The sequence below is a fragment of the Colletotrichum siamense genome (genome assembly GCF_013390195.1).
Source record: "Colletotrichum siamense strain Cg363 chromosome Unknown KSG_Cg363_contig07, whole genome shotgun sequence".
NCBI classification, from domain to species: Eukaryota; Fungi; Ascomycota; class Sordariomycetes; order Glomerellales; family Glomerellaceae; genus Colletotrichum; species Colletotrichum siamense.
Window position 1 is genome coordinate 840,773 of NW_023501020.1, and position 16,495 is coordinate 857,267.

The 16,495-nt window shown below is 52.8% G+C and overlaps 4 protein-coding genes across 4 annotated transcripts; 3 read left to right on the forward strand and 1 right to left on the reverse strand.

Annotated features, from left to right (window-relative positions):
* Positions 1-3,210: 3,210 nt before the first annotated feature.
* Positions 3,211-4,149, forward strand: CGCS363_v010563 (uncharacterized protein; the record flags this gene model as incomplete). The annotated part of the gene is made up of 2 exons (XM_036642412.1): positions 3,211-3,559; positions 3,746-4,149. The coding sequence occupies 2 exons, from the start codon at positions 3,211-3,213 to the stop codon at positions 4,147-4,149; spliced, it is 753 nt and encodes a 250-aa protein (XP_036492316.1).
* Positions 4,150-6,301: 2,152 nt separating this feature from the next.
* Positions 6,302-7,040, forward strand: CGCS363_v010564 (uncharacterized protein; the record flags this gene model as incomplete). The annotated part of the gene is made up of 2 exons (XM_036642413.1): positions 6,302-6,563; positions 6,628-7,040. 2 exons carry the CDS (start codon positions 6,302-6,304, stop codon positions 7,038-7,040), a joined length of 675 nt encoding a protein of 224 aa, XP_036492310.1.
* Positions 7,041-9,358: 2,318 nt separating this feature from the next.
* Positions 9,359-10,245, forward strand: axe-2-1 (Acetylxylan esterase 2; the record flags this gene model as incomplete). The annotated part of the gene is made up of 4 exons (XM_036642414.1): positions 9,359-9,697; positions 9,746-9,836; positions 9,889-9,968; positions 10,033-10,245. The coding sequence occupies 4 exons, from the start codon at positions 9,359-9,361 to the stop codon at positions 10,243-10,245; spliced, it is 723 nt and encodes a 240-aa protein (XP_036492311.1).
* Positions 10,246-10,772: 527 nt separating this feature from the next.
* On the reverse strand, positions 10,773-14,219 carry CGCS363_v010566 (uncharacterized protein; the record flags this gene model as incomplete). Its single annotated transcript, XM_036642415.1, has 9 exons — positions 10,773-11,740; positions 11,801-12,066; positions 12,122-12,315; positions 12,371-12,633; positions 12,692-13,416; positions 13,467-13,614; positions 13,663-13,729; positions 13,789-13,896; positions 14,091-14,219. The coding sequence occupies 9 exons, from the start codon at positions 14,217-14,219 to the stop codon at positions 10,773-10,775; spliced, it is 2,868 nt and encodes a 955-aa protein (XP_036492312.1).
* Positions 14,220-16,495: the final 2,276 nt, after the last annotated feature.

A 16,495-nucleotide genomic window follows, 5' to 3' on the forward strand; every position in this document is an offset into this window, starting at 1 on the left:
ACGTGCGCGAGTCCTCACCGAACGACCCTCAGACAACTCGGTGTGGCGTCTTCGTTTCTTCTTCCGCTCTTGTGGTGTTTAGTCAAAGGCCCTGCCCGGCTGGGCGGAATCTCGTCGCTCATTAACGAATCCCAACAGGCTCGGAATAAGTTTTTGGTGCCCAAAAAGCAAAAGCAAAAAGGAAAAAAAAACGGGGGACCCGACCAAGTCTGCGGCCCCATCGTCCGCCCGCCCCAGGCTAGTTATTTCGAATTTAGAGGACGGAGCCAAGAACAGGATCGGCCCGCTGGCAGGGTGGATGGGCGGCGCACCCGCGTTCTGCTCTGCGTTGCTTGCTGTCTTCCCTCGACGAGCCTTGGACGAATATGGATGGTCGCATACATGACCAGATCTCGGGGAGGGCAGCCGACTGACCGTGCGGCCGGGACTGCAGTTCGATTTGGGGATTGATGGGACTATGTGTGCGATGTGATTAGTCTGGTTTACGGGAAACAAACGTCTGTTCCTGGATGTTTGGCGATGAGGTCTAACTCTTTGTTGATGTAGTTCGCTTCCCCAAAGGAGACGGTTCATCGAGTCCGGCCAACGGACATTGGCCCCAATCTGGCTCTGGCGCTGACCATCTGGCATTGGCGTGTTCGTACCATGTTGGCACTGACTGGGTGATTGATGGATGGATTGATTGATTGTTGGGCTGTTGATGCTGTTGCTGTTGGAACATGACCCCCCGGTTTGAGTCCGGTCTGGACGCCTTGATTTTTCTGGTTCCTCTTTGCTGATCTTGCTCGTTTGCCCTGAGTCGTAGGAGGTCCCCTGCCGACTGACTGAATCTCCGATCTTTGACTGGATGAACCGCCAACTGCGGATTATTTTACTGTCGCTACGCGCGCTTTGCGCTTCAAAATCCGCCTAGCCACCCACACAAAAGTGACAAGGTACACACCCCTCCCACCCCCGTTCCCCAAATAATTCCCCATCTTCAAAAATGAAGCTGGAATTCGATTGGATTGACAGCCCTAACTCTGCGTCTCCTCTGCTGCCCGCATCCATGTCCAATGTTCCAATGTTTCCCATGTTCCGCCTTCTCACCCTTCCCACCACCCTCTCTCTCTACCAAAGACAGAGGCAAGAATCTCCAGTCTCCAAGGAAATCGCCCATCCAATCTCCCCAGTTCCCTTGCGACATTGACGCCGCGGCAGACCATCGGTGCCTGCATTTGACCGTCGTACATGACGCCATGCACACCCTTCGTTCCCTTTTCGGGGATTCTTCTCCCCCCATCCCCGATTCCACACACTCTTGGAGGAAATCAGGGACCTGGGAGGAGGGAAAACCTGCAGTGCAATGCATGAGAAAAGGCACGTACGTACGATACGGATCGGAACATACAGCAGCAACAGGGAAAAGCTGGAGCGGCCCAGATTCCGTCCCGTCCCCGTCCCCGGTCAATCCATCACATCAGTCAGCACGGCCAGCGCAGATTCCCCAGTTTCAATTGAAGAGTCAATCCATCGTGGCGCCCGGAGAACCGTGATTTGCTGGCATGCTCACCACCACTCATCTGATCTGCGAGACATTCAGTGGCATGGGCACCGGACGGCAGAACACTCACGTATGTCGACCTGGCATGATGCTAGATGGCATGGCATGGCATGGCCCATGGAAACAGAACAGAACACAACAGCCGTATGTACGGTAAATACGGCTCGGATACAGCACATCGCAGCACACGCACACACCTACGATATGTACCCTGCATCCGGACAGCCAGCAGCACCGCGGCCGCGCTGCCTGCGTCGTGGCATGTCATTCACTTCACACACACAGTCTGTCATGCTCATGGATGCCCAGCGGGCAGGCTGGGCAAAGAGAAGGTGAGAGAAACCTGTTGACCGTCGGTAACAAAGTCTGTCTCGTCTCGGTCTCTGGTTCGAAATATGACAGAAAATCGTGAATGGTCACGAGCCCGGCCCCGGATCCCTTCCTCGATTGCTTAAACGGGCACCTTGCAGCACGCAAATACAGCCCTGATGGACCATGTACCTCAATTAAGGCCAAATCGACATGGTCCCCGCAAGGTATTAGTCTGAGTCTGTCTAGTCGCCGCCCGCCGCCGCCGCTCCGCCCGCCGTGCGCCGCCTGCTACTGCTGCTGCAATGCTGGCTGCTGCGTCTTGCTGCCGCTGCCGTTGCCGTCCCCGTTGCTCGCTTTCTTTCCCCATGCTTGCAATGCTGCTTCTGCTGCTGCTTTCCTATTTGCTGGGCTGGCGGTCACAGTTCTCTCACGTTCCGTGAGGTCATGAACAGACGCCGGTCGGCCGTCGTGGATCATCCACACACACCAAAAAAGAGCACCCCCATCAACCCATCCCCATCTCCTCCGTCCCGGCAATGCACATGCTGCCACCATGGAACGCTGGAGTCTGCGTGATTCTCTCCCCGGCCGGGCCCCTCCCCTCCATCTCATCTCGTCTCGTCACCTCACCTCAGCCAGCCATCCAGCAGCCTGCCTTTCTTCCCTCCCACCACCCCTTCCAACCAGACCAGACCCTTCCCACCCCTTCCCAGTTCATGCTCCGTACTCCGTTAATTGCTCCATAACAAAGGCCCCATCAAACAAGTCTTTTGTTGGTCTCGCCCCCCCAAGGGCCGGCCGGCAGAAAAAGGGCCAGAGGGGCCGTCCGTCCCAGCCGCCGTATCTGTTGTCGCATATCGGTGCGGACGGGGGAAGCCTTCTGACTCTCATTGAACACTTCCACTCACTCCCGTCTTGTTCGCTTTCTGCTCGCCCGCCCGTCAGACTGTCCACTCATCTTCCCACTTCTGTCCTCTTTTGCCCAGTTGCTTCCGTTCCGTCTTATCCACGTTCAACAACCCGCCCTCCGTCCACCACTCACGCAGCCGCGCATCCCCAGTCAACCACCCTTCCCGCTTGCTGCCCATCCATCTCTACACTACACTACCGCCGGCCGTACCATTCGCATCCCCAACGCCTCCACCCCCCTTGAAGACACCTCTTTATTTTTTTTCCCTGGCTAATGCATCCGTGAGCTGACACATCCGGGGAAGGGCTTCCGGCGACTGAACCCAGAACCCAGAAATAACCCCCCAAAAAGAGCCGAGGAGCCTCAAATATCTCTTCCCCCAGAAAATCAAACCCATCCCCATAAACCACCAAAGCCTCGAGCTTACCCTCCACAGGGTGGCGCCATGTCAACGGCAATGGACATCGCAGCATCATCAACAACCATCGAGCCGCCGCTCTTCGACTCGGGCATCGAACCGCTCGAAGGGGCGTCCGGCAACACTGCACGCACCATCCTCGTGGCACTGTGCGTGGACGCGAGCACGCGGGAGAAGGCCCTGCGGAACTACTACAGGCTCATGCACTACGAGCAGCAACTCTGTGGACAGGAGCTCATCCGCAACGCCAGCGCCATCACCACCACTATGGGCTCAACCAAGAGGAAAGCCGTCGGGGAACCGAAGATCTGTCTTCAGTGCGATGAGATCTTCACCGAAGACCAGAACCAACTAGGCGCTTGCTGGTACCACTCAGGTAAGAGAATACTTACTCCCTGTTTCCTTCTGTTCTCTATCTTTTTTTTTCTGCTCACTTTGTCATCAAGACAACTGCTATTTTCGTCATTGCCGTATTGCTTGTCTTTTTTGATGGGGTTCTAGGGGTGGACGGAATGGGATAGTGAGCTTTCTCGGTTACCTGAACTAACCATGACTCGTCTAGGCGAGCTGGAACTAATGGATGAGAGCGCCATCGACCGTGAGCCGGCAGAAATGGCGCTGTACGATCTGGACACGGAGCCCATCCGCGCCAGACACCCGGAGGCCTTCCGGTGGTGTTGCTGCCGGAAGACGGGCAAGGCACGGGGCTGCACGCCTGGCCGCCACGAGTCCAACCCGGACAGGAGCAAGAAGGGCCGCGGAGACTTCTCGGACCTCGATGAGGACTCGCTGGATCTCGACGACACATCGTTAGATGACGACGACGACGATGATGACGATGACGACGGCGACTCCTCGGAGCACTCGCCCGGGAGCAGCAACCACGACGACATGCATCATCACCATCAGCAGCCGCAGCAGCAGCAGCAACCGCAGCAGCACTCGCCAGCCAACGGGCGGCATTGACGGGAGCACCATCCCGCTTGGACCATTTTTCCAATGACGTTGAAAAAGAGTTGTTTGGATCTGTTTTTAGTTTGGTGTTTCTTTCTCGGTTGTCGCCCAACACGCAATCAGGGGGCGGGCACGGGACGGCACGGCACGAAGAAAAAAAAAAAGAGGGAAGAGACCAAAGGAAAAAAGTTCTTGCTCGAGCGCACTTCGCTCTCTTGGATCCGAGTTTGATAGACCGGTCAAGGGGAAAAAAATCCGTATTTTTTTGGGCGCGGTTCTTGTTTCGAGCAATCGGATGGTTCCCGGTCCCTTCCGCGGCGCTGCGGTCTGGTCGGTCAACGGTCACAGCCCAGATACGCGAGATGATGGGCTTTATTGTTGTTGGCAAGGGCATTGGGCACTTATTGTGTTGGGAGGAGCAGCGACAGACGACACATGGTTTTTAATGATTTTTTTCCTTTCCTTCACTGGGAGGCACAGCATTGGGAATTTGCTCACAAAATGGGCACACACACACAAGTGGCCTGGTTGATGATGGGGAACACAGACACAGACACAGATCTGGGTATTGGGAAAGGGGGAGGCAACACACGCATACATGCACACACACAACGCAAACAGCCATTTTGGAATTTACTTGGACTTTTGTTAGTTGGTCACCTCTTTTTGAGAGGGGGAGCGGGGAGTCAGTCATTCTCAGCACAGCGGGAAGCCGATTTCGAGCACGACACTGCGCATACGGCACAGCACATGATTTTTAGTGTGGCACAGAACTCTCACTCGGGGGAGGGCATGGGAAGCGGGCATTTTGGTCATGGGATGGGAGGCAAAGCAAGTCATTGTACCTTAGGAGTCGAACAACAAAACGAAAGGAGAGGCCAGAGAGACGTAAATTGATCAACGGGGCAGCCCGATTGCGTGTTACACAAGAACCGGGCAGACATTGAAGTTTGAGCATTCTGGCAGGGGACGAAAATGAGCTGATCAACCGATGGCAGAGTTTCTGCCGGCACGAGGCAACCCAGTTGCCTCGTCTCCTACAGATTAAAGGACAGCCAGCAGCAGCGACCGCACTTTTGACAGCGTTGCAAATGCAAATCGAGATTCCCAAAGGCGGTGGCGAGATGCATGCCCGACTTGACCCATGCATGCATTCCGCATTTTTCACGCACACGCGCACATGTGGTGAGATGGGATGGGATGGACTTGTTACCCTCTTCCGGATTTCCCTTGTGTGCTCTCCCAGTCAGAATGCGATATCATCTGCAGCGCGCACTCTGCAAGGGACACCGTAAGCAGCCTAGCATAAGACACATCGGGGGCGGCCAATGGGGTTCGGCGGGAAGAGCTGATGGGCAGTTGGCCCTGTTGTGTCGCCGTACGGATCGATGTGTGCTGCCCACCACCACCACCACCACCGCCGACCGACCCCGGCCCTGCCTCCTGCTTCCCTCCCCGCGGCACGCCAGGCGAGCGACACGCATGCTTACAGGGCCGGTTGGGCGGTAAAGAGAACGGGGGCGCAAGGCACTTTGCATGCTGTCTGTTCGTGCGTCCAATGGGTTCTAGGGGACGGGGGTCCGATTGTGCATGGGCCGGATGCCGGTTCCGTGCCTCCCCGGGGAGGACGAACCCTGATCGGCGCTGGGAGGGAAAAGCCCAACGGGCGGACAGGATGAGGTGAGAAGAGAGGGAGCGCGTGTGCTGCTGGAGTTGGATGAACGCTCCGACGGATAGTTCCTTTTCTCGCTGCTATTTCCGTCGGGCAGTGGTCAATCAATGCCTAAGTGGTGCGCAATCATGTTGATTGGTGTGTGGGACTAAGGGGGACGCGTAAAGATGCTCGCGGAAGCGCGTTGAAGGTTTGCCGCGGTGGAGTCTTGTTTCCCCCTGTTCACCTCTCTTTCGTGTCACCAACAAGTCACAGCCTGCATATCTGTCGAGAAGTCTGGAGCGGTCCTGTTCATCCGACGTTGCGTCTAGACCTTTCCAGACGACAATTAAGGTATACCGCTACTTCTCGTCTTACGTCACTTGTCAAATCGAACGTGCATGTACTGACAGATGGATGTAGCTAAGCGGGTGCATGAGGGGCCCGTTTGCTGCCAGATACGCTTGAATGTGATCTAGAGCTCCGAAAGCTCTGGAGTCGAACAACGCAGATATGGCCACACCATGGACACCGCAGTCCAACGAGATCTCCAATTTGTCGTTGGAGCATGCGCGTGCTATTCTCCACGCCCTGTGCCAAGAGAGGAAAACCAAGGCCAAAGTGCTCGACCTCGCGAGAAAATTAAAGCACCAGGAGACCCTTAGGCAAGCGCAGGCATCCGCCAAGCCGGCCCGACCGCTTGCCATATGTGTTGAATGTCGTGAAGTATTTGACCCCAATACTTCCGGTCCGCGTGACTGTTTCTATCACCCAGGTTCGTGAATTCCCTCGTCGGCATCTGTTCGAATCCAGGGTCACTAACATTGCTGCGCGAACAGGCTACCTGGAAGTCGACGACGAAGGCGGCTTTTGGGCGGACCATGATGAAGACTGTCACGGTAAAATTGATACTGACGAAATGCGTGAGGAGTTCCCCGATGGCTTCAGATGGGACTGCTGCGGCCAAACTGGAGATGCAGAAGGGTGTCACCGAGGCGCGCACCAATCTGATCAACTTGTGAGCAAGGACGGCATCTCGGCGAATCAGTACGAGAGCGACGAAGAGGAAGATGACGACAACGAAGATGAAGACGAGAACGAAGAGGACGAAGAGGACGAAGCTCAAGAGGAGAAGGGCGAGGACCCGGAAGTCGTCATCGTGGAAGAGAGACAAGTGGTTAACAAGCGCAAAGCTGATGACAGCTTTGAAGTCTCGGTATATGCCCAGAATTCGAAGAGGGATCGTTGGTAAATCGGCGTTCAAGGGCTATGGGCTTTCATAGTTACATCGATTAGGAGAGTTGTAGGATATTTGTGTTCGTTATGGTATGTGTACTATGAGATGTGTTTCAATTGAGATGAACTCCATCGTATGGATATACGTAGATTCCGACTCATTGCTTGTACGTCCGGTCGAACGGGTTGAGATGTAATGCTTTCGTGTCTTTCTCCCGTAGTTTAGTAGAGCCTGCGCCACGATTCTTTTGTGAGCTTTCCATTCAGAGTCTCATCGTCTCTTAACATTGAAGTCTCGTGTTCATCGATGATCTTTAAACTACTCATTTTCCAGCAAATGTTTGGCCTAGTAAGTTGCGCTTAGCAAGCACTGGACGGTTACACTAGAAGGTACCAGGACCATCTGCCCTGGATCAGGTAGTCCTTTAAATCTCTCAAAGGCCATATTGTCCGACCTCCTGCTCCATTCATTCCGCGGGCGCTGGATGAAAAGAGCCAAGCAGTCCGTCCAGCTTTCCCAACGTGGGGGCGTGAATTGCTCATAGTCATTTTGAACCATCGTCGTCCAAAAATAACCGTCTGGTACCCATTCGCCCCTCTTGTCTGGAGACTGCTTATAGGCACGTACCCTCACATTAATCAACGGTACATCACCCGCTCCACGAGGGGGTATATGAAGCCAGGTCGGAGAGAAGCTGTCATTCTGGCGCCATTGAACATCAAGGCAGAAAAGCCGAGGATATCCTTTGGCTATCAAATCTTTTGTCTCATCGTGAATTTGCCGGTTGACTAACATCATAGCCAAAACGAAGTTGAATATGTGCTCGGGCTGCTCATTGGACTGTGTCGCATGTTGAAGCTGGTCGGAGCGAATTGCTTGCCATTTTTTCCAGCCGTGCTTATCATCCATGTCGTTATAATCCTTGGTGGACTTTTCTATAGATTCTCGAAGGTCATCAGCGGAGATAGTATGGTAAATGATTTCGTTGCGAAGCTCGCGCGGGAGTGCCAGAAGCGTCGCTGTAGGCCCCATGTTGGCAATGTATTACGGACTCGAGAAGTAGCCAATGTGAAAAGTTGTCTTGAGTTTCAACGAAAGAAGATTCTTCTTGTGGCGCCTAAATGATGAGGACCTTGATGTTCAAACATGAGGTCAGCTGACCCAACTATCTACCGTACATACTTAGTATCAGACAGTCAAAAAGGCGATCAAGGTATCTAATCGCCACAGCAAGAAAATGTATGTCTGGCGGTCTAGCTGTCTGGCCGGACTGTATCTTCACGCTGAAGCCCCAGCGCAGGATTCCGGACCATGTCGAGCGGCCGGCCGAGACTGATCCTGAGACCCGGCCGGCCGGGATATCGGCAAGTTGTTGGGCTCACCGAGGCAGCTATCATGACAACAAAGTATTGCCTCTCTCTTGGTTAAGCGATGTCTGCAAGCGACTCTGCACAGCTGGGATGAACACCGCCTCCAGCCCCCGTCCGACACCTCAATTCAACCAATCGCATTTCTCATCGCCAAGCCTCCCCGACGTCAAGGGTCCAGATCGAAGGTCATCCCAGCAAATGTTTAGACTGCCCATTGATCCATCGAACGGCCCATGACGTGAATCATAACCGCTACCAACCAGTCGCATCTCCCGGATCCGTTCTCCACGAGGCTAACGCTCGCCCGGGCCAACGAACCATGAAGCCGATCATCCGCCGTCCGTTTTGTCTTTTCTTTCCAAGCAGCTGGGAATCTCCAAGGTCTCAGAAAAAAGGATTGTTGGTCCGTGATTGGATGAAGCACGCAAGAAAAAGTGAAACACGCCACACTGAGACCTAGCCGCCCATCGCCGTTGGCCCTCCCATTCTCCGTCAAACGTTCGGCCGAGAAGCCGAATAGCTTGTTTGGGACTTCGCTTCCTCTTCCATTTTGAGATGCGCCCTCCAACGGCTGGGATGCCCCCGCCACGAAGAAGCATTTTGCGGTGGAAAGCCTGTGTTTCTCAGCCACTCTGCTGCTCTCCTCACCGACGCTCCTTGCATTTCCCGTCGCAAATGAGCTCAAATGGGGTGAAAAGGCCTCGGTTAGATCTGGGCCCGCGATGGAGATGAGGTCGTCTCGATCGTGCGACGGCCTGCTCGGGCTGACGGCTGCCATCGCAAGTTGCCATGCAGTATAAGAATGGCCAGCATCGCATTCCCTCATCCCATCTCGATTCTGGCTTCGGCAGACTAGCAAGGAAAATCAGCGCGACATCCTCCCAAACCCTTTTTCGTGTTCGTTTTCTGCCCACGTTTCTGAAAACCACGTTTTTTGTCCCCTCCTTCGTTCGATAGTTCAAGATGGTTGCCTCGCCGGTCGTGGCTTTAGGCTTTCTTGGCGCCTTGCAAGGCGCCGGCAGTCCGCTTGTGCAGCGGCAGGCTACCGGCTGCGCGACGGGCGTGCACATGATTGTCGCTCGTGCCAGTACCGAGAGGCCCGGTACGGGCATCATTGGCGAGGTTGCGACCAAGGTCCAGGCCCAGATCCCCGGGTCCGATATTACGCCCGTCGACTACCCGGCGCAGCTGAACCCTTACCAGCCGTCTCAAAAGGCTGGAGTTGATGCCATGACGAAGCTGGTCCAGGATTACGCGAAGCAATGCCCGCAGACGAAGATGGTGTTGATGGGATACTCCCAGGTAGGATGATCTTGTCTAGCTGGATGACAGCAGCTAATAGCGATGTAGGGAGCGCACGTCACGGCCGATGTCCTCTGCGGAACGAGCGAATCTGGGTTCGCAGCCACGCCAGCCCAAGCGGCCGATGTCACTGACAAGAGTGCGTATAATGGTGTTGACAACTGGGCAGAAAAGGTCTAACTCTAGCATAGTCTCTGCCGTCGTGCTCATGGGCGATCCCAGCCACGTTGTTGGCCAACCTTTCAACACGGGAACAAGCCAGAAGGATGGCGTGAGTATACCCGGCGGAAGGATCAAACGAAGATAACAGAGTTGGCTAACGGACACACCCGCAGGTCTTCCCGAGGCAGGACAACGCCGCATGTGGCGCGGTTGCCAGTAAGATGACCTCCTTCTGCGATACCGGCGACCCATTCTGCGACAGCGGAGCCAACCTTCAGGTTCACCTGGGATACGTGACCAGGAACGGAGACGATGCAGTCAAGTTTATCGTGGATAAGGTTAACGGCGCCGGAGCTGCGGGTGGAGCGAAGAACACTACTGCTTGACTAGGAGACGCAGGGGCCGGCAGGTCCAGCCTGTTGTGTTTCCAGTATTACATCTTGCTGCTGGCACAGATTGTTGGATTCGTTCTGCTGGTAGCCGCTTGAACTCGGGCCAGGATCCGTACAAAACATAGTCACGTACTGAATACGCACAAATAATCGTCATCGCAGATCAATTACCATAGTATCAAGAATTCATGAGCATTCAGGCTACGCAGCCGGCCGTTGGGTAGTCACGTAGATCTTTCAGAACACCGCATTGGCTCCCTTTCAGTTGGCACTATTGATAGCCCAGGTAGGTAGGTATGGAAGTTTCCTAATTCATGAAGTCCCTTTTCCGCACGAACCATTTTCAGGTCGATCGTCTCCAAGGAATTATTTGCGCCCCAAAGTCCGAAGTTGCAGAACTTGCAGACCGCAATGTCAAAGTGGATACAAGTAGTTTCTGCGGTGATGAAGTCGCGATGCTGAGGTGTTGTTGTAGAAATGAATGCCATGTATTTACAGTAAGGTATGTGAAAGGAAGTGAGTTACAAAACGAAAGGGCGTCGATGCTGCAAAAGCCCGTCTTGCGCAGATTGCCTGGTCTTTCCACGACCATCATCCTCGAGCCCTAAAACTTCCCCATTGAACTGCTTCATGTCTTCTTCGTCCTCCGATATATGCAACGAGAGCAACGAGATGCTGTTTCTTCCAAGCGTGATATCATCACCCAAATCAACCTCAAAGGTCATATCTGGTCTAAACTTGTAATCCCGAATGATTCGTGTGACACCTTCCCGGTATATCCACAAGGTTTTCCTGGATTGAACTTCCAGAGACTTATTTGAAACCCAGGGCACGAGATCGTTGACTGCACAGTGTACGGCCCTCTTCCGGGACTTCTCTGCCTCGATGACATTCGTCAAGCTTCCTATGTTGCTGTTCACATACACAGCAGCGATTGCTCTGATGCTGTCCTTGGTGACTCCCCTACCACACTGACGGAAGGCCTGGTCTAAGATGAGTATTAGATCACATGCGCACTTAAGAACCATCCGCACCGCCGCTGGTGCTTCAAGAAGAGGAGCCCCAAGGGCAAGCGGAATGCCTCCGACAGCCGTGGTATAGTGAATGCAAACAGCACCACCCCAGATGATGAAGGATTGGCTCAAATTCAGAGCCATGAATGGTGCTAGGTTGCCCCACACAACGTCAGTCATCACAGCGTCTATATCACCGATGCTGGCTTTGGGGATACCAAAGGACCCGTGCGCGATTTCCTGGCAGAGCATCTGTGAGATAGTGGGCGTGGTCATAGCCGAGATAACCCTAGGCCCAACAGCAATGCCCGAAGCGGTGACGGTTGCTCTAAGAAGCTTGAGCGTCCTTTCAATGGCTTGGTCGATTTTGGTTTCAACTTCCAGGCTCTGAGCGACCACCATCGCCTCAGATACTACAGGGCTGCTGAAACCGTCGATTGTCATTTGGATCAATGCCTTGATCGAGTCTTGGTCATCTGCGGCACGGTGTATCAATACATGAACTCCGCAGTGTAGAATGTGTTAGAATGACATACATTTGGATACGAATGCAAACTTGACCTTCAGTTGCGGCCAAAAGGGGGAGGTTTCTGGGTTCTCGGCAAAAGTCTGCCTGAGAACGGTTTCTCTGGCTGAAAGCATCGCCGTTTCCTGCATCTCACCCCGATGACGAGAAAGATACTCGTCCTTTTTGGTACCTACAATCACAACTGGTGTCAAGGGGCAAATTTCAATGACTTCTCGCAGCACATTTGCTATCTCATATTGAACTGGACGGGGTGTGTTCGTTTCGATACAGAGCCTAGGAGATTTGCATTAGCAGGAGTAGCTGACGGAAGCCAGAGCAACTCATTTACCATATCGCGTGAAGATTTTGTGCAATGTCTGAGTTACCAGTCCTCCTTTGGAGAAATCTCTTGAATTCTAGGACATCCTCGTTGTTGTATGATCGCAAGCCTTCGGAGTCGTGAATGATAATGCCCGGGTGTAAATCCGACTCAAAGGCTTCCTCAATGTCATGTTGACCCCTTCGATTGAAATTTGCTTGGGTCTAGTAACTGTGTTAGGAGGCCCAGAGTGTTCATCGATTTCGCACATTTACCCACCATTGATATGCCAAAGACATGGTTAACGAGCGTAGACTTCCCAACCCCAGTGATACCGCAAATCAGAATTCTACACGTCGTGGACATTAAGATGTCCCGGCGCCAAGGCTCACAGCTCGCCCCCACGTTGTCGACAAACTTGAAGCAGCTGCGGAACGATTCCAAATGATCCATCAAGCTACCGAGAGCTTTGGGTATTCCGAGGGTAGGATAGCAATCTATCAAAAAATAGACCGATGGATGGATCACCGTCCCGTTAGGGGCTACAGAGAGCAAGTCAGCAGAGTTTGGAAAGCCGCATAGGGAAGTTTGAGCGCTCACAAATGTCGCTATAACCCTTCAGATATCCGCGAATCTGGGTGTCGAACACATGCCTCCTTCCAAGAGCGAAGCCCCGGAATCCCTTGTTCATAAGAACTTCATGCGTAGACCAAACCTCCTGCTCGCCGTTCGGATCAACAAGTCTCTGGAGTCCCCGTCTTGGGATCTGCCGCAAATTTGAATGATTATGCGATTGCCGCAGATCATACATTGTGATCTCCATGCCACTTGAGTATCTAAACGTCCAAGGTTCGGTCTTGGTGAAACTCTCTGGGACGTCAGCCTCTAAGACGTTGGCTCCAAGATCAGCAAGCTTCGGGGGCTTGGGAAAGACAAGATCCGTAGGATCATCAATCAAACCCTTGATATAATCTGGAACATCATACTCGAGGAACAGACCCTCAGCCATGCTCTCGATCATCATCCACTGAAGTGGGTACAGTGACAGGCCGTCGTGATCAGCCCCTCCACCCATATCTGCATGTGAGCCCACGAACCATGCCTGAATACAGCGGTGACTGTTGTGCGTAGCTTTTGTGTTGCCAATTGAATCAACCGGAACGAGAGGGAAGCTCTTTCGCTCCTCGTTTAAGGCCAGGGCGTGTCGAATCTGGTTCGTGAAGCTGAGGTCGGATATGTCGATCATGTCTTTGCTAAAGGTCATCTTGACAGTGTCGAATAGGCCCAGGAACTTGATCTTTGGGGGGTCTCGTGTGTTTTCGCGGCTGGCAAGTTTTGTTAGGCGAGGGGAAAGAAGACAAGCGACGGTACTCACTGCCACCGGAACTCCTGCTCAACTAATCCAGTCCTTCGACGACTGGTTCCTATGTTTTTGATCGCCTTCCAAATTGAACTTTCCTTCGCATTCGGAGCTTCTCGTAGTTTGGTGCTATTAAGAAGCACGGCCACGGCCCGTACGACAACTGCGTATCCGTCAGCTCAACTCAATCCCCATGGATGTATCTCCTTACATGCTCCACGGCTGAAACCGAACAGCCACAATTCGTCCTTGTTGGATACAACCTCTCGGCAGCAGTACTAACTCAGTTGAGCACATATGAGATCTACGGTTCACTTGAGCACATGGCGTGACTTACTGCATAAACCTCTTGGATCTGCTCTTCGCAACCTTTCCCAGTTATGCCGTCGTTGAACCTGTTCAGCGGCATTTTATTGGTGCCAATTCCGGGGAAATATTTCGCAATCTACTAACGGTCAGCTGCGAGAAAGCAGTTATCGTAAAATAATCTTGCCTGTTCGACTTCATTTCCGTCTCCATCTTTCGTCTTCCCAATCTTCACCGACGCGTAAATGCGGAATATGTTGCTATTGTTGCCGTGACCGTGACCTGTATCATGTGATTTAGCTGCGTATCTTACCTCGTGATACTGACTCTTACCTTCGCGCCCATCCTCATTGAACCAAGTGCCGTCCACGCAGACCACAATTCTTCTGTAACCTGGAGGTGGTCGAACCAGGTTCTGCCAGACGATTTCGGAACTTTGCCGAACATCTCCTTCACCTTCATGTTGAGATTGGTCCCCGTACCTTTCGGCGATTCCTTCATGGTGCCGGCTTTCAGGAACAGAGTCATACCCATAACTTCGCAGACTAGGGGTTTGATCCAATCTAACGTCAAGCGATAAATGTCCGGAGTCTGAGGCAAAATAGCTGTTCCTTGAAACACGGAACTGTTGCTCGACCTCTTTGTGCAGAAAACGGTCTGATATAAGGTTTTCCAGCGTAGATTCAGCCTGGTTCCATTGTTCTGATTCTGGCAATTCGAGCTTTTCAAACCATACATACATCAACCACGGCAGCAGTGACACATTTGGTTCTGTTGGTTCTGAGATTTGCAAGTACCGGAAGTCGTAGAAGCCCGGTGCTGTTGGCCCTTCAACATGCTCTATTGGAAGGTCTGCCCAAGGCAGCGATCGAAGCGAAAAGTCGTGGATATGCTCCAGAACGTGTCTGATCAAGAATGGAGAGTCTCGAGGACCGGCCACGCTGCAAAGCGGACACAAATCAATCCCAACTGAAGCACTACAAGGCCATAGAGACACTGTATCGAGGAGCTCTTCCGGAAACGAGTCGGCATGCACCTCCATGACATGCTCCGATAGACGTTGAGGAGAGGTGTATGTGGCTATGTCTGTGTCGTCGCAAAGCTGACATTTCCAGACTTTTGGATGAGTTTTCTTTAGGTGACTTTCCCATTTTGCCACTGAAGGATAGAGAATGTTTGGCGTGGGACAGTCTTCGGCGATACAAGTATAAGGGTAGATGTCCGCTGCCAGGTGGGTTCTGTAAGCGTACATGTATCAGTAGAGCGCTCTCCCAGGAATAGCTCCTTATACAAACTTACTTCCACGAACTTTCGTCTTCCAGCATACTGTACGGAAGTGTATCGCAGCAACATGGGCATTTCAATACCGCAACTGGACATGCTGTCTCTTGTCCAACATCTTCGATGTGTGGCTGGGGCATGGCAAGTTTGGGATAGTCTGTGACAGTCTGAATGAGACTACGCTGAGTTTCGAGCGATTCAGCATCCTTTGACTCGTTATCGCCAAATACCCCCCTGGCAAAGGACATAGACGCTGTGGGTGAGGCTACAGGTAGCTTGACGGACGACTGGAGTCCTGATCTAGGCGGAACACCTGGAGGTTGGAAGATGGACTTGCCTCTGTCCGATGATAAAGATGGCTGGAGATTTTCTATGGTCGACGTAATAGACCTCATAGGCTCGCCGGAGATATGAGTTTGGGTGAATCGATCTGAGATCTTGTCTGAGTGCTTTTGAGCTGCAAAGAACCGTTGCCGTCTTCGGATATTAGCTTCAATAAGACGTCGTTGAAGTGGAGTCAAGTCATCGGAACTCTTTTCCTGCCACCAAAGCGGCTGTGCTGCATGATGCTCTCGAGTACTTCGATCGGTTTTGGCCGATTGAACGAGGATGAGGCACTCAAGATGTGTTTTTAGATCGTTCGAAACTGTTTGGTCCAGGTTTTCGTCGAGTTTGACACGCCGGGTCCTTCTCCCTGTCTGATGAATCGCAGTTGCTAGTAAAGCCAGATTTTCGATAACAGAGTCGACACTTCGCTTCGACTCCGTGAGTGAGTCTCCCTCGACGGCAGTTTTACATTCAGCGAGACACGATCCGAGCTTGGCCAGCAAGTCCTTCGTGAGTCTCAGTTGACGGGGCCTCTCATGAAGTCCAAAATCAAAAGAAGGTGTGCTTCCGACGCAATCCTGGGCCTCATTCATACCGGCCATCCAAATACTGAAATCTGCTCGTCGATTCTCGATCCAGTGGCAGGTGTTCAGAACTTCTCGGGAGCAACATAAATCAAAATTTCTCAAGCACATGTCTGCCAATGATGCTGCAGACTGTGTCATTGATTTATTGGCCGGGTCAAATGTTTCCGAAGACTCAGACTTTGAGGTCAGATTGACTGGAGTAGTTGTCGTCGAAGCTGTACGGAGAGCGTTGGATGAGTCGTCAGACCACCCTTGGCGCTCTCGGACAGGTGGATCCAGAATGATATCAGGATTACAATTGCCACAAGCTGTATGAGAATGATTGTCGCTTGGCTTATCCGAGTCTGGGGCGATGCCGGATGGGGTGCCATGTGACTCGAGATACGAGAATCTCCTACTCTGATTCGGGAATGTCGCATTGCTGGTAGATGTCGCCAAGTGCGATTCTTCCCGTGACTTGCTCCTATCGTAGCTGATATTGGACTCATGCTTATTGGAGTGTGCGCGTAGTCTTTTGATGTCCTCCTCGCGACGCGTCTCACG